Source organism: Diabrotica virgifera, chromosome 8 (genome assembly GCF_917563875.1).
Source record: "Diabrotica virgifera virgifera chromosome 8, PGI_DIABVI_V3a".
NCBI classification, from domain to species: Eukaryota; Metazoa; Arthropoda; class Insecta; order Coleoptera; family Chrysomelidae; genus Diabrotica; species Diabrotica virgifera.
In genome coordinates this window covers 77,097,597-77,122,635 of record NC_065450.1, presented here as the reverse complement: position 1 = coordinate 77,122,635, position 25,039 = coordinate 77,097,597, and the positions used below count along the sequence as shown (strand labels likewise).

Below are 25,039 nucleotides of genomic sequence, written 5' to 3'. Positions count from 1 at the left end.
ACTTTCTATTCAAGACAGCGCTGGACTGGGCGCCGTCCAAAACATATAACGACTCTACCTTATCGACAAGAAGTCTACGAGAAGTGCAGGGTAAATTGAAGATGGAATTACAAAAAGAAAATATGTACCTATGTCTTTATATTTACTTTATAATGCTCAAAAAATTACGGGATCTGCATATCAATGATTATTTTTTTTATATAATTCTCGTATCAAAGTTGCGCGTGAAGTTAGGCGTTATAGATTTTGGGGATGACCCATCTAGTAACTGGCGCCAGTCGCAGTGACACGACAGCGCTGGCATGGTAGTGGCATCATGTAAACGCTTTTTTACTGGATACATGTAAACCTGCCTTAACGTTGGTAATCCATTTTTCTAAATATTCACAAGATTAATATATATTAAAATTAACTTACTTTTTCTTTTTCTGGTTGCACTACTTCTACTCTACTGCTTTCTCCGTTTGATAAAACCTGAATATTATCTACATGATTTTCCGCATCATTTGGTAATAGACTGTGCATTTCCTTCATTTCGACACTTCTTAATTTTCGTTTAGCTTCCTTTTTCTTTTCTATTCTGTAAAAATATAAAACTTATTAGAATTGTTTTGCCGGTAAAAAAATCTATTCGCACAGAATAAGCTTATAAAAACAAAAAATCTTACAAGAAGTTCAAAGATCAAAATGTATAAAACCATCTTCAGACCTGTACTAACATATGGATGAGAAACGTGGACCAGGAACCATGACCAAAGCAAACGAAGAAAAGCTCAGACATTGTGAACGAAAAATACTTGAAAATTTTTCTGACCTCTCCACGATATCACCACAAACTAGTGTAGGATCAGAACCAATATCGAATTAAAAGCACTTTACAATGACACCGATATTGTCCAAGAAATTAAATCACAGCGACTAGGATGGGAAGGCCACGTGCACACACTTCATAACCAGAGACTTGTAAGACTGGTATGGGAGGAGATATATATATATATATATATATATATATATATATATATATATATATATATATATATATATATATATATATATATATATATATATATATATATATATATATATCGGTTTTAAAACGTTCTCCTACGTCTTCCGATGCCTAGTCGCCATTCACTTCGGTCCATCCAAAGGTCTTCATCCAATTCTCTTTCTCTCATTTCTCGATTTATGCCTTCTCTCCAACTCAGGCGGGGTCTTCCTCTTTTTCGTCTACCATGAGGGGTCCACGTTAGGATTTGTTTCGGGAGTCGTTCTTCGGACATTCTTTGTACGTGTCCATACCATCTAAGCTGTTTGGTACTAATGTCATCTACTATTGTGTATTTCACATTCATTATTTCCCTAATTCTGTTGTTGGTTACCCTTTCTAATCTTGATTTTCCTGCTGAGCGCCTCCAGAAATCCATTTCTGTTGCTTCAAGTTTTCTCTTGTATCTTTCTTTTATTTGACATACTTCACTGCTGTAAGTGATTATACTCTTAACAATTGTATTGTATATTCTATGTTTGTTGTTGTTTGATATTGACTGGTCCCAGAGGATGCTATTGAGAAGGGTAATTGCTTTTCTTCCCTGGTTGTTTCTTTCTTCTATCGTCCGGTCTACGCTTCCTTCTTGTGTGAAGGGAGGAGATTCCTACAGGAAAAGACCACTCGGACGCCCCAGAATGCGATGGAGAGATAACATCCAATCAGATCTCCGGAAAATGAACATTCCATTTAACCCTAGGTTGATGGAAGACTGAACAAATTGGAAAAAAGTTGTATAGTCAGCCAGGCAGAACCTATTTTACTTCAAATCAGGCCCGAGGCACTATATAATTTTCGAGTCCCTAAATATAATTTAATAATAATATTAATTAAGTTAATTAGTTAATATTGACATAAAATTTTTTAATTGTTCTAAGACCTTCTTCTTCTTCTTAACGTGCCCTATCAAGTCCTCTTGACGTTGGCGATTAACATGGCGAAACTGTCTCTGTCTCGAGCTATTTTAAATAGTTGTTCTGCTTTCTTTATTCCTGTCCACGCCCGGATATTCTTTAACCAAGAGGCCTGCTTTCTACCAATTCCTCTGCATCCTTCGATTTTACCCATCATAATAAGTTGAAGAATATTATACCGGTCTCCCCTTACTCCATCCAATGGCACTACAGCCCAAATCGAGCCTTGGCCTCCTTCAATAAGCTTCCCCAATCTCCCCTTAACCTCCCCCGTAAGTCTCCCCTTACTACGTGTCCAAAATAGGCCATCTTTCTATATTTGATGTTATCAAGCAGCTCGCGGGCAACATTTGCTCTCTTAAGGACTGCCACACTTGTCAGAGTAGCCGTCCATGGTATTTTCAGTGTACGTCTGTGCAGCCACATTTCAAAGGCCTCCAAACGATTAATGGTCGATATTTTTAATGTCCATGCTTCGACAACATACAAGAGGACTGACCAAATGTAACATTTAATCATGCGCTTTCGAAGTTTAAGTTGCAAGTTATCATTACAGAAGAATGACCTCATTTTTAAAAATGTCGTGCGGGCTATCTCGCTTCTACATTTTATCTCTTTATCTGGATCTAGTTGTTCAGTAATATGGCAACCAAGATATTTAAAACTGGGTACTCTTTGAATTATATAACCATCAACATATAACTGTGAATCTTGATGGGCCAAACGGCTAAATACCACGTATTTTGTTTTTGAACAGTTTATGTTTAGGCCAAACTCTCTTCCCACTGTGTCAATGGCATTTAAAAGGTGTTGTAATCTATTCATATCATCATTTAAAATAACTGTATCGTCTGCATATCTGATTGTATTTATCAGAATTCCATTAACTTTCACACCCCATTCCAAAATATGGAGCGCTTCCTTAAATATTCTATCTGAATATATATTGAACAACAGTGGGGACAGTATACAACCCTGTCTCGACACCTCTTTGTATTTTGCATATTTCTGTTGATTTTCTTTTTATGCAGTCTGTCGCTGTTTGACGTCAGTATAATTTTTCTATGATTCGTACATCTTGACTATCCTTAATCCTTTAATATCTTAATTAATTTGTGATGTTGTACTCGATCAAAGGCTTTCTTAAAGTCAATAAATACAGCAAATACGTCTTTCCTTTGATCTCGGCATTTCTGCAATAATACATTTAGTGCAAAGAGTGCGACTCGGGTTCCCAGTCCATTTTTGAAGCCAAATTGTGTTTCATCCTGGTCTTCTTCACATCTATCTCTGATTCTACTGTGGATGATACGTAGAAAGATTTTCAAAGTGTGTCTCATGTGGTTCTAAAACCACAGTTGACAAATTTGAAAATTTATCTTGTTTTATTGCAATAAAATTTTTTGATGATCTTTCCGGGCCCCATTAAAATGCGGGCCCGAGGCAGGTGCCTCACTGGCCTAGTGGTAAAATAGGCCCTGCAGCCAGGACGCATCCAGGGTTATAGTGCTACGTTATGACGATGATAGATAGTATTGGTAGATCAAAGACCGGATGGCGGGCGGAGAAGAGGCAGGCCCAGAGCACGAGTTAAGGATCAGGTTGAAGACGACTTGCAAGTGTTAGGAGTGTGAAATTGGAAAACCAAAGCGAAGGATACGAAGTAATGGAAGTTGCTTCTAGAACAGGCCAAGACCCACCAGGGGTTGTAGAAGCAATGATTGATAACGGTTGTTAATTTTCATGCAGCCATTGGGCACCAGTTTTCTTTATGTAGATAACGCTCAAAGACGTAAATCTGCCGTTGTCGAATAAATTTCTCATTTGATATTATCTCCGCGCTCTCCAGACCTCAATCGCATCGAATATGTGTGGGACATGCTACAAAGAAGAATCTTTTGATAATTCAATAGATATTGTGCAACGTAGAGTTCAAACAATAATTGATGCCAATGATGGATAAAGTCTTGTATAGGACACAATGTCTATAAATTCAAAATCTTCTTCTTTCTAACATGATCGATCATGCTGGTAGTCTACAGCCTGTTCATTGCCATTAAATCTTCCCCGGAAGATGAGGTCCAGCATTCTCGCCATCGTTTTGGTGGTCTACCCTGTGGTCTTTTACCTAAGAGGTTATTCGTTTTGTTATTTCCGCTTCAAGATATTTGAACTCATTCACCTGTTCCACAAGTATGGAGTCAATTTCTAATTTGCATGTTATCGGTTCTTTGGAAACTACTAGGTACTTAGTCTTCTCGGTGTTGATGAGCATATTTAGTTCCTTAGCTTAAGTATTAAATGCATGCAGAAGCGTTTGGAGATTGTCTTCAGAATCAAAAGGTTTTCTATTATTTTGTCCATTATTAAATTAAATATGAAAGGGCTCAGTGAATCGTCTTGACGGATTCCTGTGTTTATAACTATGTCTTCTGTTGTCAAATGTCCTACTCTTATTTTTGTTTTACATTGTTTGTTAATATCGTGTACTAGGTTAATTAGTCTGTAGTTTAGCCCTTTTTCTCCCATTGTTTCTAATACGTCCTTTAACCGCACTCTGTCAAAAGCCTTGGTCATATCGATGAAACACATAATATGCATATGCAGATTTATTAAATTCTATGGAATTCCTGCTACTCTTCTCAAAAGCGTAGCGGGAAACTGGCTACAAGCGGTGCAGTATAGATAACACTGGAAAGAACTGAGGGAGGCCTATGTCCAGCAGTGGACGCGATTGGCTCATTAATGATGGATTTTTATAAAATTCTATTAATTCTATGGAATTCAAAATTTAATGTTTAATTTTTACATCTACCTATTCTTTTTATATTATATTTTTTTGCAGGGAATAATATTGTTTTGTAAATAACGGTATAATTTAATTTATTACGGTATAATTTAATTATAATTAAAGAATAATTATAATTAAATTTCTAAGCTGTTTACAGTTTACTAATATGATAATAAAATAAAATAGAACTTACTCTTCATCAATCACCCATTGGGGATCAATCATCAGAGCACCGCATACACACATATTAGCCAAGCATCCTCCTAGTATCAACAGCGTACCCCTCCATCCAAATTCAAATAACAAGAAATTGGTAAACGGGGAGAAGATGATGGTTCCAAAGCCAGTACCACTGGCCGAAATTCCCAAAGCGACTGATCTTCTCTTCTCGAACCAAAAGGCTACCGCCACAACCACTGTTACGTAGCAAACCCCTCTGGCCAGACCTCCTATAACACCATACGTTAAGTACAGCAAGCCCAGACTGTTGACGTATGAGCTCAAAATAAATCCTAAAGCTGTTATGGCGGAACCGATGATGGTCATTTTTTGGCAGCCATATCTGTCGACTAAGGCACTGCATATTGGTCCTAAAATAAATAAAATTTATTTACTATTTTAATTTTTAATATTGAGATGAGGTGTTGGAAACATAATAGACAAAAATAACAAAATAGGAATAATTGAAAGTGCAGAGAAAATAAATAGATGGGAAGAATATAATATAAAACAGCTCTTTGAAGACGACGAAAGAATAGGGACAATAGAATCAATAGGTAGAAATGGACCTACAATTACCAAAGAGGAAACTAAAGCAGCTCTAAAACGTATAAAAAATGATAAAGCTATGGGACTGGATGATATATGTACAGAAATTTAAGATTACTAACAGAGAACCACATGGATATACTTGTAGAATTATTTAACGAATTATTCTATACCGGGGAAATTCCCAAAGAATATCTAATATTGTCCTTTTCATGATCATTTTTCAGTGCGTAACAAATGATAGGAAAAAGGGTAAGTCCGTGATAATACATATTTATGACATTTATTCTAACATGACATTTTAGTTAAATCTGACAGTTGTCACATTTTATTTTCAATTTGGAATAAAAACAAATCAAATGTGTTTCTTGCATTTATAAAATGGTATTTTCTTTGATTTGTATAGTCTTATAAATTATACAGATTATATTTTTAATATTATTATCTAATTAAAAAAAAATTATTTTTTTATTATGACGCCATCTATCGACAACTAGAATAACTAGAAAAAATGTTATAAAAATGTCACCGACGAAATGTAATCACCGACGTGCCTTTTTTTCTGTCACATACAATTTAATGCGTTAGAAAGAAATCGAAAAACTGTGACGCACTGAAAGATGATCATGAGAAATACTGTATCTGAGTTCATCCCAATACCCAAAAACCCAACGCAATGAAATGTGAGGAATATAGGAAGCTAAGTTTCATGAACCATGTTTTAAAAGTATTCTTGCGAGTGATCCATGAACGTGTCCAGTGGTGGTTCTAGCCCGGGGCAGGGGGGGCAGTTGCCCCCCTAGTTTTTACAGGACTTTTGTACTATAATCTTCGTTAAAAAGGCCCGTTATCTTGTTTATTCACCGGTTGTGTTCCCTTGCCCCCCCCCCAGTTTTTTTGGTCTAGAACCGCAACTGAACGTGTCTACAAAAAACTAGTCGATAGCATAACAGGAAACCAACAGGGATTTAGAAAAGGCTTCAGCACTAGAGAGGCATTATTTACTATACAATAGTGTTGCCCAAAATCGGTCTTGGTCTTGTTCTTGCGTTTTCGCAAGACCAAGTCTAAGACCGCCTAATTTTAGCTAGACCAAGACCAAGACTTACCGTGCAAGACTTAAGCAAGAACAAGACTAAACCTGCGAGACTCTTGCGTCTTGCAGTTAGAACTGAGGGTCGTTTTAGGAAGTATATAAGTTCGGCTATATTCTTAGATATTCTATGAGAAACAAAAAAACTTGTAAAAAAAAATTAGAAAATTGGATTTATGCGCATTACGAACAATACCATAAACATACATAGCGAATCAAAATATCCATTAAAAAAACACTTTACACATTTGACATGTACTCAGCGGTCATTATTATAATGTAAAAATAAAATATTTTGTACATTCCTTCTCAGCAGCCGATTTCTTCGCTCTGAAATTAATTGTCCAGGTTTTGAGAATAGTCGTCTTCTAATCATAACAAAACAGTCCTGCGTTGCGACGCCTACAGTAATATCGAATATCGTATACAAACTTTTTAGAAATGTGTCACTTAATAAGTATGAAAATATACTTAATAAGTATATAAGTAATTAATTTTTTTCATTATTAGTTTTCTAGGAATCCAAACACCAGAAATCTTATCGGTATACATAGTTATTATAGTAAGACTATTATGTATTGTTTATGGTGACTGTACTATGAGGTCACTCGGCTAAACAAAATTTGGTGAAACAGCGCGGCTATTATTTAAAAGTATCATAAGATAATCATATAAGACAAAAGTACAGATAATGCCAGATATCGTGTAATACCGAAAATACTATATACAAAATACAAATACAAAAATACAAAATACCGAAATATTATTTTAACCATATAAACTTCTCCAAGAAATTAACGCACCACCTTAAAAACGGGTCATTTTTAATGTCTCAAATTTCCTAACCCTGTTGTCCGATTTAAGTGATTTTTTTAATATGTTGTCTTATTCATTATAAATATTGCTGTAATAATAATATTGCTAGACAGGTCAATTATTGCCATTGTATACCTGGTGTACCAATCAAACTGTGTTTTTTCTCACTCTGTGGAATATTCTATTGGCATTATGCTAACTTATTATTCAAGCATGCAATAGCATACTGAAATTAAAACCCAACTATAGCCTCATATTTTCTTAGCATTATGTTTGTTTATTCATTCACTTATATTGGATAATAAAAAAGTTAGGTACTTTTTTAACTAGCCGTGTTTTTCATCAATACAGGATGTTTTTAAATAAGTATGACAATCTTTAATGGGTAATTCTGCACGAAAAAGTAATGACAGTTTGCTTCATAAACGTTTACTTTATAAATGCTTCGTTTCCCAAATAGGGGGTGTTGAAATTTTTCTTACAAACTGAGGATTTATTTATTGCTTTAAAACCGGTTGAGATATGCAAATAAAATTTTGTGGGTTTTAAGAGGTAGTTTTAACTTTAGGTAGTTAGAACATAGGCAGGTATCACTTAGATCGTGGGTTCAAACCCCACCCGGTGTCAGTTGTTTAGATATTTATTAATTTGGCTAGTCTTTACTATGGCTATGATATTCAAGCTTAAAATGTATCTCTCTGTTAGGTTGTTCTAAGATATGCAATAGAGGCTATTGGGCAACTGCGAGACTTGCAAGTCTCTTGCTGCAAGACCAAGACCAAGACTGGGAGCGCAATACCATGACCAAGACCGAGACCAGGTGTACTGGCGCAAGACCAAGACCAAGACTGTCTAAGTCTCGTCTTGGTCTTGCATTTGGGCAACACTACTATACAATCACTCATAGAACGGTGTCGAAATGTCAACTGTAACATATTCATATGTCTGGTTGATTTTGAGAAAGCCTTCGACAAAATACAACACAGAATGCTTGCAGACATATTACGGAACACATAAATATATTATCAGTAACAAGGATGTGTACTATCCCCTCTACTTTTTAATAAGTCTACTGTAAAAATCTAAGCGATTACTGGAAGGTTAAAAATAAAAAGTAAATTCAATTAGATTACTAGTTCTAATACATTTATCATAATATTAAATATTGCAATGGAGTTTCCAAGGTAATAAATTTTTTAAGTCTGCATAATTACAAGGTTCGTGTTAAATGTTATTATCAACTCTGTCATGGATTGAATTAAAAAACAATAAAGTTCTTACGAATGTGCTAGCAAATAATTGTGAGATTATAGCGTTCACTGAAACTGATTGCAAATTATTTGCTCAATACTGAATTCTTTTCACACAAGATATCAAATTTTACGGTGTGTTAAACGTCTTCTTCTTCCTTTATATAAGCAATTTTGGTTGTTCACTGACGAGATGTTGCCCCTGTGATTGTTCCGTTTTTTTCTACTTAATATCCACTCGTTTATACCCTGTACATTGTACATTACATTTTGTTCTGAACTTGTCATTCTTTATTCGGTCTCTCAGCCTATGTTCTGTAATTCTTCTGAGTATTCTTATTTCTGCACAATTTAAACTGCACTTAAATCAAAGATCGATAGAGAAAGATAGGTCTTATCCCTAATACAGCCACACCAGAAGTGTTTGTCAATACTTCAGAAAATTACCAATTCTCCTCAGAAACTACTAGTGACATATGGTCAAATTTTCTATTCCCATCGAAATCTATTAATTTAGAAAGGGGTATTAAAATTGATTAGAGAAAGTATTGGTATCTCTAATTGGAGATGCTTTCGCTCCGTAAAAGGGTGAACTTTTCTATAAGATTTCTTGGAAGAACGTTGCATAATAATTAAAGTTGCAGCAAAAATCCAGATATATATATATATATATATATATATATATATATATATATATATATATATATATATATATATATCAAGTAAAAAGTGTTTTCTTTTCACATAAAATTTGCTGAATTCCCCAATAATACAACCTTGTTTTCTAACATTGTCAGCAAAGACTTCCCTTCTGGTCTCTTTTATATATATATATATATATATATATATATATATATATATATATATATATATATAATCTGGATATATCACTAACGGCCACTTACTGGTAAAAAAACCTGATAGAGAAGTCTGCGGAATACAACACACCATTGGCACTGATACTCGTAGACTACGAGAAATCATTCGATGTCACAAGCCAGCAGAAAATGTTAAAAGTATTGACAGAATGCCTAATAGACCATCGCTACACTAACATGATCAAATATATCTACCAAAAGGCAACGACTAGCGTAAGACTATCTGAACAACAAACAAATAAATTCTGTATACAGCGAGGAGTACGACAAGGAGACACCATCTCACCAAAGCTATTCACAACCGATTAAGAACACACTTTTAAGAAAGGAGATCTGAACGAATGTGGTATCAACATAAATGGAGAAAAGTTCAGTCATTTGAGATTCGCAGATAACATCGTCCTTATAGCCGATCGTATGGATGATGCAATAATAATGTTGAACAAATTATATCACGCTTCCTTAGAGGTCGGACTAAAGATTAACATCAACGAGACGTAAATAATGACTAATCTGGTGCTAAATCGTAATATTGTTGTTGATGGAATGGATATTGAGCAGATATTATAAGTACTGGGACAAGAAATTCGGTTGGGACGAGATAACCAGACATGTGAGCTCCCACGTCGCATAGGATAAGCCTGGACAGCGTTTGGTAAACTGAACTATGTATTTAAATCGGACTTACCCATATGCCTCAAAAGGAAAATCTTTAATCAGTGTGTGTTGCCTGTACTTACTTATGGAGCCGAAACATTAACACTCACAAAAAAGGTAGTGAACAAGATTCACCTTGTTCAACCAACAAGAGCGCCAGATGTTGGCTATCTCTCCCTGAGAGACCGACTCCCAAACGAAGAAATACGTCGTAGAACAAAAACAACAGACACTGTCGAAAAAATCGCATCGCTAAAGTGGAATTGGACAGGACATGTCGCCAGATTGTAAGACAATCGATGGACAAAACGTATTGTCCAGTAGAGGCCACGAGAAGAAGAAACCAGGTGTACCTACAATCTGAAGCATGTTATCGGTAACTGGATGCAAGCCCCACAAAACAGAGACAGATGGAAAAAGCTGAGGGAGACCTATGTCCAGCAGTGGACGCGTACGGGTTGTTGTTGATGATGATGATGACAGCAAAAATAAAACGAAGGTTTCTCTAGGTTTCTTCTTCAAACACTCTGATAGACCGTCATCCCTATTTTCATAGTAAAGGCATATCAAAAAAACTCTATTGAGTATCTACCGCACTATTCTCTCAGATTTTGAATGATATTTTGTACTCAGATGACGTTTGTGTATACATTTTGAGTGAACAAGTTTGTTTTGCTTCGGTGGTAAACTAATTAGATCATCAATCGTAATCATTTTAATTTTTACAACTATGTAATACAATAATTGTAGCTGATAACCATAAAATAATATAGTACTAACTCTCTTAATTAAGCAATTACATGGTTTATCAAAGTTATAGTATAAAATTAGTAGTTGGATAATGACAAAATGTTAATGAGTAATCATCTATTTATATACAGGGTGTCCCAAAAGTAGCGGAACGGTCGAATATTTCGCGAAATGAACATCGGATCGAAAAACCGAAAAAGGCGTGTTCAAAATTTTCAAAAATCTATCGAATGACACCAAACACGACGAAGATCTTAAATGGAAACACCCCAGTTTTTATTGGAGATTTGGATTTCTTACGTAAAAGTAAGCAAGTTTTATTCGAGACATTTTTTAGAATTGAGGATAGATGGCACTATAATCGGAGAAAACCATTTATCGTGATACCATAGGTAAATTATAGAAACGGTCTAATATCTCGAGAAATACACTTCCAAATGAAAAACCAAAAAACACGTTTCAATATTTTGTAAAAACCAATCGAATAACACCAAACGTGACCCTCCACCCCACCTCCTCGAAGTGGGGTGGGGGTAACTTTAAAATCTTAAATAGGAATCCCCATTTTTTATTGCAGATTTGGATTTCTCATGAAAGAATAAGTAACATTTATTCGAAACATTCTTTAGAATTGTTGATAGATGGCACTATAATCGGAAAAGTCCGATTTTTTATTTTTCCTTTTTTTTTCACTCCTGTAACTTATTAAAATAAACATTATAGAAGTTTTTAGGAACTTTCGGCCCTCGGTAATAATGTAATATTCATTCTGTTTAAATTTTTAAAAAATACTATTAGGTATCTCAGAATTCGATAAAAGAAATAATACATTTAAAAACCATTAGCACGAGACTTTGCGCCTTATGCTACATAATAATTTAATCTTATTCACCAACGAGCCTTTTAATTTCCTCTTTCTACCATTTTGCAGCACTTTCTCCGTCCGACGGTCATTAACCTTGTTAATAAAGATTGTGACGAATAATTGTTTAGTTCATTTAATAAAATTAAAAGCGAAAATTGGATAATATCCTCAAATTACCCTCCCGAAATTACCGATCCCAACTGTTTTTATCTACCGTTTAACGTAATTTTATATAAAGGGACTGACTGAATAATGCTTTGTTCGGGAATATTGGATTCAGTCGCTTAAGCTTAAATTTTTAAAAGTAAATGCTCGCAGTGTCCTTTTTTACATGTCTACCAAAAGAGTAGTTCAAAAGGCGCTCTTAAAATAAACATAGATATAAAATACGATTATTGAATGGCATATAGTGGACCGGATATTTGAGAGATGTGGTCTGGAATAACCCATATATCAGAATGGACAGCAAAGTTAGAATTTATAAAACTTGCATCAGACCTGTTATGACTTATGGGATTGAATCAAGAGAAGACACCAATAAAACCAAAAGCATGCTACGAACAGCCGAAATGAAGACACTAAGAGCAATAGCAGGGAAGAAAAGAAGAGTAGAATACGAAACAACATCATCGGGGAACAATGTAGCGTACAAGATGTAGTCAGATGGGGCAGGCAAAGACGAAGAGAATGGTTCATCATGTAAAAAGAATGGAGGAGCTGGACAGACTACTAAGAATTGCGCTTGAAGGAAAATCAGCTGGCAAGCGTCCGGGGGACCACCGGGGAGACCACCAAAGAGATGGAGAGATAGCTGGCAGTCTGCCTCTCAAGAAATACTTCAACGTCGGAATTAATAGATCGACAGATCTACAAGTATACAAAGAAGGAGAAGAAGAATGGCATAAAATTGTGTATTGCTTAGTTCTCATTTTGCAATTAAAATATGTGTTTGAAAATATTTGAAATCCCTTTCGTCCGAGACACTGATTTTAAAAAAAAAAGATTAAAATCGGCTGACAGGAAGCCGAGAAAATGCAATTTTTGAATGTGTGTTTGCTCGGCGCGCCGCGCACTGGAACACTGGATTGCAAAATTATTATGCAAAAACTATTAAACCGATCCTAACGAAACTTAGCACACGTTTAAGATGTGTTAAGTATAATATAAGCTTTTTTAGGCCAAATATGAAGGCTGTATGTTATGTTCAAGGGGTCGAAAAAATTTAAAGAAAATACTCGATTTTTGCAGGTTTTCCCCAATTATCCCTATTTTTTAAACAATAAACATTAAATTTTCAATTTTTAGCTAGTCAGTACTATGTAAAATTGAAAAACTAAACTTTTTCCTTGTATATTTTTTTGTAGGAGCAATATTTCCCGAGTTACAGGCGAAAATATGGACGCAAAAAGCAAAAATTTTCGAATTTTTGCAGATTTTGTTAAATAAAAAATTAAGTACAAGGTTTGCGACTGGCCCAAATCGTTATTGGTACATCCTGAAATGATTTTAGCAAAAAATAAACTCCTGTGGAAAATGTCCATTTAGGTACGATTCCGACAACGACTGCAAACGGCAACTGCAGACACTACTTTGCACTATTAATTTGTATGAGACTGATTTCTACATCTGACTGCAACTGCTGTCCGGCAGAACGTCATTTGCTAATAATTATACAAATTAAAGTGCAAAGTAATGGCGTCTGTCATGATAACAACTGTAAATGCCGTCTGTAGTTGTTGTCGGAATCGTACCTTTATGGTCTGCCTTTCGACATATATCGTCTGGACTATGATATCATTTACAATTTACAAAATGCTTCATAGTCCAGGGCGCATCTGTTTTGAGATTGACGTTGAGAGATGACTCAAATTTTTTTGCAGAAATTGCTTGAAAATAACTCAAATAATAATATTTCAGTTATCCTCCCACTCAAAATGGTCCGGAACATTGTTTAAATAATCGAAATGTCAAAATATGAAGGAAAAATTAGATTTTTTTATAGGCTTTTTGATTATAACTTTAAAACTATTCATTTCTGAGAAAAGTTGTACTGACATAAAAGTTGCGTAATTGAATTTCCAAAAATATAGAATTGGTTAAAATTTAAAAAATAGTGACCCTTGTTGCAAAATAGCAATAATTGCGAAAAAAACATACAAAAACAAGTATTCGCATTTTACGTTTTTCAACCATTTATGCTACACTTACGACCTTCATATTTTACTCAGAAAACTTTATGATGTAGTAAAATTACACCGTAAATTTCATTAAGATCGGTTTAATAGATTTTGCAAAATAAATTTTGAAATCCAACTTTCGCAAAAAAATTCATTTTTTTTTTAAATGTTGCAGGACTTAAAATAAAGCAGATAGCAAGTTGAATTTTTTTTTGCTTATAGAAGTGTACTGTACCTCTCATTTGAAATTTGCAAAATTAAAATCGATTAATTACCACGGCGTCAGGAAATTTTTTAAATAAACATTAATTTGTGGTGCTACGCGCAGGACAGCGGTGTTCGATTCATACAAGTTGATTTCCATCAAAATTTCTTCCAATCTTTATCTAATATATTATTTTCTTACTCTATATTTTGTTGTATTTTAATATTTTAATTCCACAAAAATCAAACTAATTTTTGTTTGTGAAATATTGTTTAAACAAGTGCATAGATATGTTTAAAAATAATAAACTTTTATTCTCTAAGTTAAAATATATGATCAAAGAAAGTTTTTGCTAAAAAAAGTGTTATTTCAAAGGATAGAAGTATGTGTTTTTATTTTGCAATAGACAAATTTATTTATTTATATCGAAATGTAACAAAAATTAAAATGTATCAATCATTATCAAAGGTCATTGGAATGCCCAATCAGAGCAAACTATCCGCTGTCCTGCGCGTAGCACCAATAATTAATGTTTATTTTAAAAAAATCCTGACGCTGTGGTAGTTAATCGATTTTAATTTTGCAAATTGCAAATGAAAGGTACAGTACACTTCTATACGCAAAAAAATTTCAACTTGCTATCTGCTTTATTTTCAGTCATGTAACATTTTGAAAAAATGAATTTTTTTTGCGAAAGCTGGATTGCAATATTTATTTTGCAAAATCTATTTACCGATCTTAATGAAATTTATAGTATTGTTTTACTGTATCATAAAGTTTTTCTGGGTGAAATATGAAGGTCCTAAGTGTAGCATAAATGGTTGAAAAACGTAAAATGCTAATACTTGTTTTTGTATGGTTTTTTTCTCAATTATTGCTATTTTGCAATAAGGGTGACTATTTTTTAAACTTTTAACCAATTCTATATTGTAGGAAATTTAATTACGCAACTTTTATGTCAGTACAACTTTTCTCGAAAATGAATACTTTTAAGGTTATAATCAAAAAACGAAGAAAAAAATCGAATTTTTCTTTCATTTTTTGACATTTTGATTATTTAAACAATGTTCCGGACCTTTTTGAGAGGGAGGATAACTCAAATATTATTACATATTTGAATTATTTTCAAGCAATTTCTGCAAAAAATTTGAGTCACCTCTCAACGTCCAAATGTACTAATATTTTTACAGATGCGCCCTGGTCTATCAGCACGTCGCACAGCATACCGGAACAAATATTAGAGCCGGACGCCGAGGCGCCACTGGCAAGTGACACATTGGCGCCATACACTCAGCCTTCTCTGTATACATTTTCGTTCATTTAAAAATACTTGTTTTATTCATATCTTAGCAAAAATAAAAATTAAACCTTTATAAATTAAGAAAAAGTTAACCGCTCAAGGCAAAAACCTATCTCAACTAGATCGGCATAGAATGTGCGAACATCCTGGCCAACTTAGTTTACATTTATTATACATATTAAGCTGGGATCCAATGGAGTGTGACGTGGCACTCTTCACGAGTTTATGTCGCCAAAAAGAAACAGAAAATATACACTTCTCCAAGAAATTAACGCACCTCCTTAAAAATTGGTTATTTTTAATTTCTTGTTATAACGTTATTTTTTAACATGTTATATTTATTATTCTTTAACAATATTGCTGTAATAATATTGTTGCTAAACTGTTAAATAGGCATTGTACACCGGGTGTACCATACCAATCAAACTGTGATTTTTTTCAAAGTTTGCGTCACCCTATGGAATGAATATTCTAGCATTTATAAAATACTGAAATTAAAACCCAACTATAACCTTAGTTTTCCTAACATTCTGTTTTTTGATTCATTCGCTTATGTTGGATAAGAAAAAAGTTAGGTACTTTAAGAACAAGCCTTATTTTGCATCAATACAGGGTGTTTTTGTACAGGGTGTTTAAGTATGACAAAATTTAAGGGTAATTCTGCATAAAAAATAATGACAGTTTGCTTTATACACGTATGTCCGCAAATGCTTCGTTTCCGAGATAGGGGGTGTTGAAATTTTGCTTACAAACTCATGATTTATTTATTGCTCTAAAACCGGTTGAGATATGCAAATGAAATTTGGTGGGTTTTAAGAGGTAGTTATTGCGCATTTTTGACATACAATTAAGAATTTTATGTTCACCATTGGCGCACATAAGGGTGATATTACCCGTATGCGTGCCAATGGGGTATATTAAATTCCTAATTTAAATTGCACAAACAAAAAATGCGCAATAACTACCTCTTAAAATCTACCAAATTTGATTTGGGTATCTTAATCGGTTTTAGAGCAACAAACAAATCGTTAGTTTGTATACGAAAAATTTCAACACGCTCTATCTCGGAAACGAAGCAATTGCGGATATACGTTTATCAAGCAAACTGTCCTTATTTTTTCATGCAGAATTACTCCTTAAAGTTTGCCATACTTATTTAAAAACAGCCAGTATTAATGAAAGCATAAGGCTTGTTGTTAAAGTATTCTTTTTCTTAGGAGAATCTTTCAGTGCGTCACAGTTTTGCGATTTCTTTATAACGCATTAAATTGTATGTGACAGAAAAAAAGGCACGTCGGTGATTACAGACTTTTTAACATTTATTCTAGTTGTCGATAAATGGCGCTACAATCGAAAAAAAATTAATTACGAATTATATATCTACGAATATAATCTGTACTACAATTTATAAGACTATACAAATCAAAGAAAATACCATTTTATAAATGTAATAAACACAATTGATTTCTTTTTATGCCAAATTGCAAATAAAATGTGAGAACTGTCAGATTTAACTAAAATGTCATATTAGAATATATGTTATAAATGTGTATTATCACGGACTTACCTTTTTTTCTATCATTTGTGACGCACTGAAAAATGCTCATGAAAAGGACCATACCTAACTTTTTTCTTATCCAACATAAGCGAATGAATTAAAAAACAGAATATTAGGAAAACATAGGGCTATAGTTGGCTTTTAATTGCAGTATTTTATAAATGCTAGAATATTCCACAGTGTGATGCGAACTTTGACAAAATCACAGTTTGATTGATACACCCGGTATACAATGATAATTTACCTGTCTAGCAACAATATTATTACAGCGATATTGTTAAAGAATAAGGCTATAATATATTAAAACAATCACTTAAATCGGACAATAGGTTTAGGAAATTCGAGACATCACAAATGACCAATTTTTAAGGTGGTGCGTTAATTTCTTGGAGAAGTGTATACATAGGCGCCCATACCTATGAGCAGGGGGGGGCGTGGCCCCCCTAGCTTTGGGTGCTTTAAACTATACATATGGTTATCCAAAATACCTATACAAAATATAATGTGCAACATCTTCACGTCTGCCGCCCCCCCCCCTAAAATTTTTTATATGGGCGCCAGGGAGTGTATAATAGTGAAAAGAAAAGAGAGCACATTTGACATCCCACGTTACTGTGAAATTATTAAGTATTTATTTTTGATAAAGTCAGTCGGACAATGTGAGTATCGAGTATATAAATAAACTCTAACGGTCTGAATTTCAATGCGAAATTAAACAATTATTCCTACACAATGGTCCTGTTTGTAATAAATATATCCTAATTTACTATACCTACAAATTATGATGTCATTATTTGAGTATATTTTAAGAATCTATGAAAAAAATAATAAAAAAAATTAACTACCTAAACGTGTTTGTTTTTTTCTCGGTACTGACACTCATAATAGTAGGTATGTATATATCTAAATATGTGGTTACATAACAGTATAAATAAATGTTATAAATGAAATGTGACCTCGAAAATTGCCATTGAAAATATCGACGTTTTTCATTAAGCATTTCCGAAAACACCAGACGCAATATAGCAATATAGGGCAACATTTATCAATAAAATATTTCAATATTGCACAATGAGTAGTAGGTAAGTGCCAATGAACTTGTTATTTCTTTGCATAAAATTATTTAATATGAGTGGAGTGTACGTAATACGTAATACATATTAAGGTATTACTGTTATTTTACTACAGCTATTGCATAAAATTAAATATTAATTTATTTTTTGGCGTTTCCTATATTTATTTAGATATTGCTGGATGTCTCTTTAAGTAAAGGTGTAAAATAATTCAAAGCAAGCAAGCAAGCAATTTGATTCAACCCGACCTGTGGGATATGTCCACCCTATCGAAAAAGTACATTCGGGTGTAACAATTCATTGGGGCGAGGTGGTGTTTTGACCCGAGTAAAAACAGGGATCACCCCACCTCGCTCCAATGCCCCAGGCCATCCGTCCCTCCCCCACATAGCACGCTGATGTGCGATGGGGGCACAACTATCGTAGCCAAATGCTCTTCACAATGGAATCCTGGGTAATAAGATTCCATGTGGTGCCCTAATCGAATGCAAAAACTAGGCCAGCGTGAAGCGCTCTATGCCTTTATCTTCTAATTACTTATCCGCGGTACTAAAATTGCTTGCTTGGGCCCCAAGTCATTGTACTAAGCCACACTGAGCTCGGTCCAATGGCTTGGAACAAATAATTCAAATAGGTATCATCTATATTTTTATCTTGAGCTTGAGTGCTTTATCTGCCTTTTATTATTATCTTTTACAATATTGCATCCATATGTAGTCAAAATTTTTGGTACTCTTACTCTTAGTAATCTACATAAGGCACACTTTTATGAAGTATTGTTCAATTATTTATACGAATCCGTAATTACTGTCTAACTCGAGTACAATCACTGTCTTGTTAAATTTTATCAACTGCAAAATTCTGAGAAAGTGAACGACAGCTTATGTTTCATTTCGGTTCAGAGATGATCAATCATCCCCTTACGTACGTTTATGATCACCTCAAAGGTGATCATGTAGCCCCTCTGATGAGGTCTGGGGATACTGAAACGTACGTAAGGGGGTGATTGATTATCTCTGAATCATGAAACATATAAGTTGTTTACTCAGATTGTGAGCACACGGAACCAACTTTCGTTGGAATTTTTCCTAGACGAGTAGACGGAATGTGACTGCACATTGTGGAATCCCTTTCATCTCCTGTATTCGTGGTCTCTTATAAATTGTAAAAGGCAGAGATAAAGGATGTAACCAGAAATTGGTTCCACGAGGGATTTCAGATTTACGGATCTGAGACTTCTTCTGTAAAATTCTCATTGATTAAAGGGATACTGTTGGTTCTCTATCCCCTCGGGATGACATTTCTTGACTCCAGTTTGGTTCCCTTCACAAATTCATCTTTTTTTCCCCTGAAAGCCGTCTGTTGTGAACCGGTTGTACTGCAGCCACTTGGCTTATTGTACATACAAATTCATCTTAGTGTGTAGAGTCTGACTCCGTGAATGTTAGGTCTTCTTATAGTTTCTTTGAAAATTTCCGGGAAATGTCTTTCTTAGAATTGAAACGTCTCCTGAATTGGGATTGTTTTTAGTTGAACAGCTACTTTAATATGAATCATGATGAGACTGTGTTGAAAATTTGGGATTGGGTTAAGAATCCTTTTGACGCACAAGTTACTCATAAATATCATTATTAACAAAGATTAGATTGGTATTTAGATTGTAGACTGGATAAAATTTGGATTGGACTCTTTTTCATATTCCCCTATTAAAGGTTGGTGATTGCTTCGGATCTTGAATGAAGGTATGTCCGTTATTTTCAGTCCAGATTTCCACTCTTTCTCCATCTCTACTGGTTTTTCTCAATCTTTGTTTATTATCTAGACTAGAATCTAGTGCGTTGTTAAAGGAAAAATATTGCTTTGATGGTTTGTACACGGACAGTGTATATCTATGTTGCCTAATCTGGTAGAAGATATTAATTTGTCCTGTTTATTGAATTTTGAACTTCTAGTGATCCCCAAATTTGGTCTAACAAATATGGCACTAGGTACCCAGCAAACCGACCGACGTGTTAATAACGTGAATTTTGGGTACATTTGTCACCAATATACGTAAATTGCTTACGTGAATTTCACGTGAAAAATTGATTGGAATGTCACATTGTAAATACGTCTTTAAATTACGTGAATAACTCGTCTTCAATAGACGTGTTATTTACCTTAAATAGCAATAAAACGTTTCGGGAAATTCACGTTGCAAATACGTGTTGATTAACGTATCTTTTAGGGAACGTATATATTAGTTTTCACGTGAAAGATACGTCCTCGGTTCACGTAAATAATTCGACCTTAATTAACTTATGAATCACGTAATTATTATCCTCATATAATATAAATAAAACAAGCATATAAAGTATTAACAATGTATTTATTTAGTAGAATTTAGAGACTTTAAAACATTTGTCTTGTATAATTATTATTATACAAGATAATGCACCAAAAATGGTACCGACCTAAAGACACATTAAAAAATATGCCAACACAACACCCCAGCAAACAGACCGACGTGTTAAAGACGTGAATTTTGGGTACATTTGTCACCAACATACGTAAATTGCTTACGTGAATTTCACGTGAAAATTTCGTTGGAATGTCACATTGAAAATACGTCTTTAAATTACGTGAGTAACTCGTCTTCAATAGACGTGTTATTTACCTTAAATAGCAATAAAATGTTTCGGGAAATTCACGATGCAAACACGTGTTGATTAACTTATCTTTTAGGGAACGTATATATTAGTTTTCACGTGAAAGATACGTCCTCGGTTCACGTAAATAATTCGACGTTAATTAACTTATGATTCACGTAATTATTATCATAATATAATATGATATAAATAAAACAAGCATAATATAAAGTATTAACAATGTATTTATTTAGTAGAATTTAGAGACTTTAAAAACAGTTATCTTGTATAATTATTATACAAAATAATGCACCAAACATGGTACCGACCTAAAGACATTAAAAAATATGCAAACACAACACAGGTCAATTTTTATTTCGAGGAGGACACTTCTTGTTTTTTCTAATTGCACTACCATCGGCACTTCAACCCTCGACCAGTGAGGTAAACATGAATACGAAAGACTTTTATTATAAATAAACCCGCCTAAAAGAAAACGAGGGAAAGAAAGCACTTCACGTTTCACTTTTTGTTGTGAGAACTGAGAACTGTGAGAAGCTGATATTTAGTTGATTTTAGAGGTTATGATCATCGATTATAAAAATCGATTATTTTTAAATTAAAGTTCTACTTACTAAAGTTAACTATTCTACTTTCTTTAAATTAGTATTACATATTTTCTTTTTGTTTTTAAATTTCTTCTACTATTAACTAATTGGTCATACTAAAAATCTAGTTCAATACCAGAATAATATAAAAAAAATTATCCTATCAAAACGTGTTATTCGATAAATCGATTAATTTAGTTTTCAAACCAACTATGTTAGTCACGTGATGGTTTTTAAAGTGGAGAAAGGCTTGGCAGTACGTGATCACCGCGCGCGATTTGAAAATTAGACTCAACATCATTTTAGCTCCTATGATATTTTTAAGAAAAAAATAGCAAAAATACACTACAGTGCAAAAAAATCGATCCACTAAAAATTTGGTCATTTTTGATGTTTCGAATTTCCTAAACCTGTTGTCCAATTTAAGTGATTTTTTACCACGTTATAGCCTTATTCATTGACAATATCGCTGTAATAATATTGTTACTAGACAGTCAAACTGGCATTGTATACCGGGTTTATGAATCAAACTGTGTTTTTTTTTCTCAAAGTTCGCCTCAACCTGTGGATTATTCTAGCATTTATACAATACAGAAATTAAAACCCAACTATAGCCTCAGGTTTTCTTCACATTTTGTCTTTCGATTCATTCGCTTATGTTGGATAATAAAAAAGTTAGCTACTTTAACAACTTGCCATCTTCGTCATCAGTACAGGGTGTTTCTAAATGAGTGTGACAAACTTTAAGGGGTAATTTTATATGATAAAATAATGACAATTTGCTTTATAATCATATGTCCGCAAACGCTTCGTTTCAGAGATACGGGATGTTCAATTTTTTTTACAAACTGACGATTTATTTATTGCTTTAAAACCAGTTGAGATATGCAAATCAAATTTGGTGAGTTTTAAGACGTAGTTATTGCACATTTTTTGACATACAATTAAGAATTATTACCCGTACGCACGCCAATGGCGAATAAACAATTTTTAATTGTATGTTAAAAAATGTGCAATAACTACGTCTTAAAACTCACCAAATTTAACCAGTTTGTAAAAAAACATCGAACATCCCATATCTCGGAAACGAAGCGTTTGCGGACATAATATGATTATAAAGCAAACAGTCATTATTTTCTCATGTAAAATTACCCCTTAAAGTTTGTCGCACTTATTTAGAAAACACCCTGTACTGATGACGAACATGGCCAGATGTTAAAATACCTAACTTTTTTATTATCCAACATAAGCGAATGACTCGAAAGATAAAATTTTAAGAAAACCTGAGGCTATAGTTGGGTTTTAATTTCAGTATTTTATAAATGATAGAATAATCCACAGGGTGATGCGAACTTTGAGAAAAAAGCACAATTTGATTCGTACACCCGGTATACAATGACAGTTTGACTGTCTAGCAACAATATTATTACAGCGATATTGTCAATGAATAAGGCTATAACGTGGTAAAAAATCGCTTCAATCGGACAACAGTTTTAGAAAATTCGAAACATCAAAAATGACCAAATTTTTACATAGTGGATTGAAATAGTGGATTACATAGTGGATTTTTTTGCACCGCAGTGTAGCTTCAAATCAAGGTTGGATTGAAATAGTTATGCTAAATGATCTTAAAAGCGAAATCATAAACTTTTTATTTAAATATTGGTATTATTTTCATTACTTTTACGTGAAATACATCTAATTTTTCGACGTCCATAAAATACAGTGAGTAAAATTCAAACGATACGTATTTAACCAACACCGTTGTAAAATTTTGTTTTCCAAAATATTTCTCAAAATTTAACCAAAGGAAGTTATTTCTGTTTCGTGATTATTACGTGAAATAAACTTACCTTTGCGATGTAACCGACATTCACACCTATTATAAAAAACATGTATATTCGTCATTATGATTTTATATTATTCTAATGTCAAACTTTTATAAAGGAAGTACTAATATATAGGTGAATGATTTGGCACTTAAATACGTTTTTTTCCCGTCATAAATCACCGAGTTACGTATTCGTTGAAATTTGCCGTAAATTTAACGTAATCATCAATCATCACGTAACTGTGCTCAAGTCTGTTTGCTGGGTACCACAGTGGTTGTATCGTATTAATTTTTGTATTTTTGTAAATGCGCAATGTATTGAGCATTTTGCAATATTTAGTGGAAGCATGTACGGACATTTAGTCAAGAAGAACTCCTTCTAAGATTGGATTTGAAACATGCGAAGTCTGTCTATATTTTGATTATTATGCTACGTGTTTCATATAAGGATAGTAGAAAACGACGGGTACCGCAAGAAGAGGATCCTTGCTATGTATAAAAAATAATTTTCTCGATACATTACTTGACATATTTGTCTCGTGACATCTTAAGAGTTGTTCCTATAATATAAAACCCATTCGTGTTTCTACTATTTGAAGGTCCTGTCACATACACCTAATTCTTATCTTATTATTAATATTCAATCGCTAGAGTTCTACTAGTCATCTATCAATTTATCATGGGTGACTGCACCACATGAGGACGTGATGTTATAATTTGCTCACATGATGGTTTTTAAATCTGACCACACTTGGAAATTTGCATAGAAATGTGGTTCTATTTACAAGAAATCTTGAAATGATGAAATATCTAATATTTAGGTAATGCGTCAGTTGAAGTAATTATTTTTATTGGTTCACTAAATACTTAATACAAAGCTCTGCCACTGAGGTTTAAAGAAAAGATTCCTGGAAAGTTGTATAATTATAATATTAAAGCATAGTTTTGTTGGTTAAAATTAATTTTCCGGGTTGAATAATTTTGGTTTTTAGAAAAAACATTATTCTGACGACGTTTCGGCAATCACAGTTGCCATTTTCAAGTCACGTAGTTCCGTTTCTCGCTGCTGCTTGAAGTAAATTGGACTTTTATTTTATTCGCTATACGGTCACTTATGTAGTAAATCGTGACGCGCTTCCCCCGAACACGCGGTTCCTGGCTCTTGTTATTAGCCCAGTATAGCCCTTTTGTGTTCTGCTCCGTGGTGTCATGGCAAAATTAGCAGTGCAGGAACGCACTTTCCTTAACTTTTTTACAAGTAAAATATTATTGTCCGAGTAAAAAATATTGTGGAATAGCTTTAAGCCAGTGAAATATGATATTCTTCAAATAAAGATATTAGGTCAAACGTTTAAGAAGCGGCCCTTTGAACGCATCTGTGTTTTTATGGCCAGACCTCCCATATCTATTCACAAGTTTCGTGCAAAACCTTAGTTTTAGTTCGGTAGCAGTGTAGTACTGGAGTGTATGTGTTAAGTGATACGACTGTTTTGTTTGCTGTAATTATTTTGAATATTGGTTTAGTATTTCGTTTGGAGAGTGTAAAGTGTTGATTATTGTAATTTAATTAATGTGAATAGTGATGTGGCGCCCGTGGGATATTGTAAATATCGCGTACGATAACGCTGATATTGTAGAACTTGCCAGTGCTAGTGTGAATGTAATTACTAAAAAAAAGTGCTCGTAAAGAAGATTCGAATGCATTTAAATGCAGAAACACATCAAGTATGTTTGAATGTATACAAAAATCTACGTACGAAATTCGGCTTCGATGAAACACTATTGGCACAAGCCACCTCCGATTTAACAGAAATTCCACTTTTTATTGTA

At 33.8% G+C, this 25,039-nt stretch overlaps 1 protein-coding gene across 1 annotated transcript in view; it reads right to left on the bottom strand.

Annotated features, from left to right (window-relative positions):
• LOC114332187 (monocarboxylate transporter 13) overlaps positions 1–25,039 on the bottom strand; it is a 118,438-nt gene that overhangs the window by 63,535 nt on the left and 29,864 nt on the right. Inside the window, exons 2-3 of the mRNA XM_028281925.2 lie at positions 4,947–5,343; positions 418–580 (exon numbers count right to left, since the gene is read on the bottom strand). Coding sequence (XP_028137726.1) covers positions 418–580; positions 4,947–5,343 — 560 coding nt within the window. The remainder of the gene's footprint in view (positions 1–417; positions 581–4,946; positions 5,344–25,039) is intronic.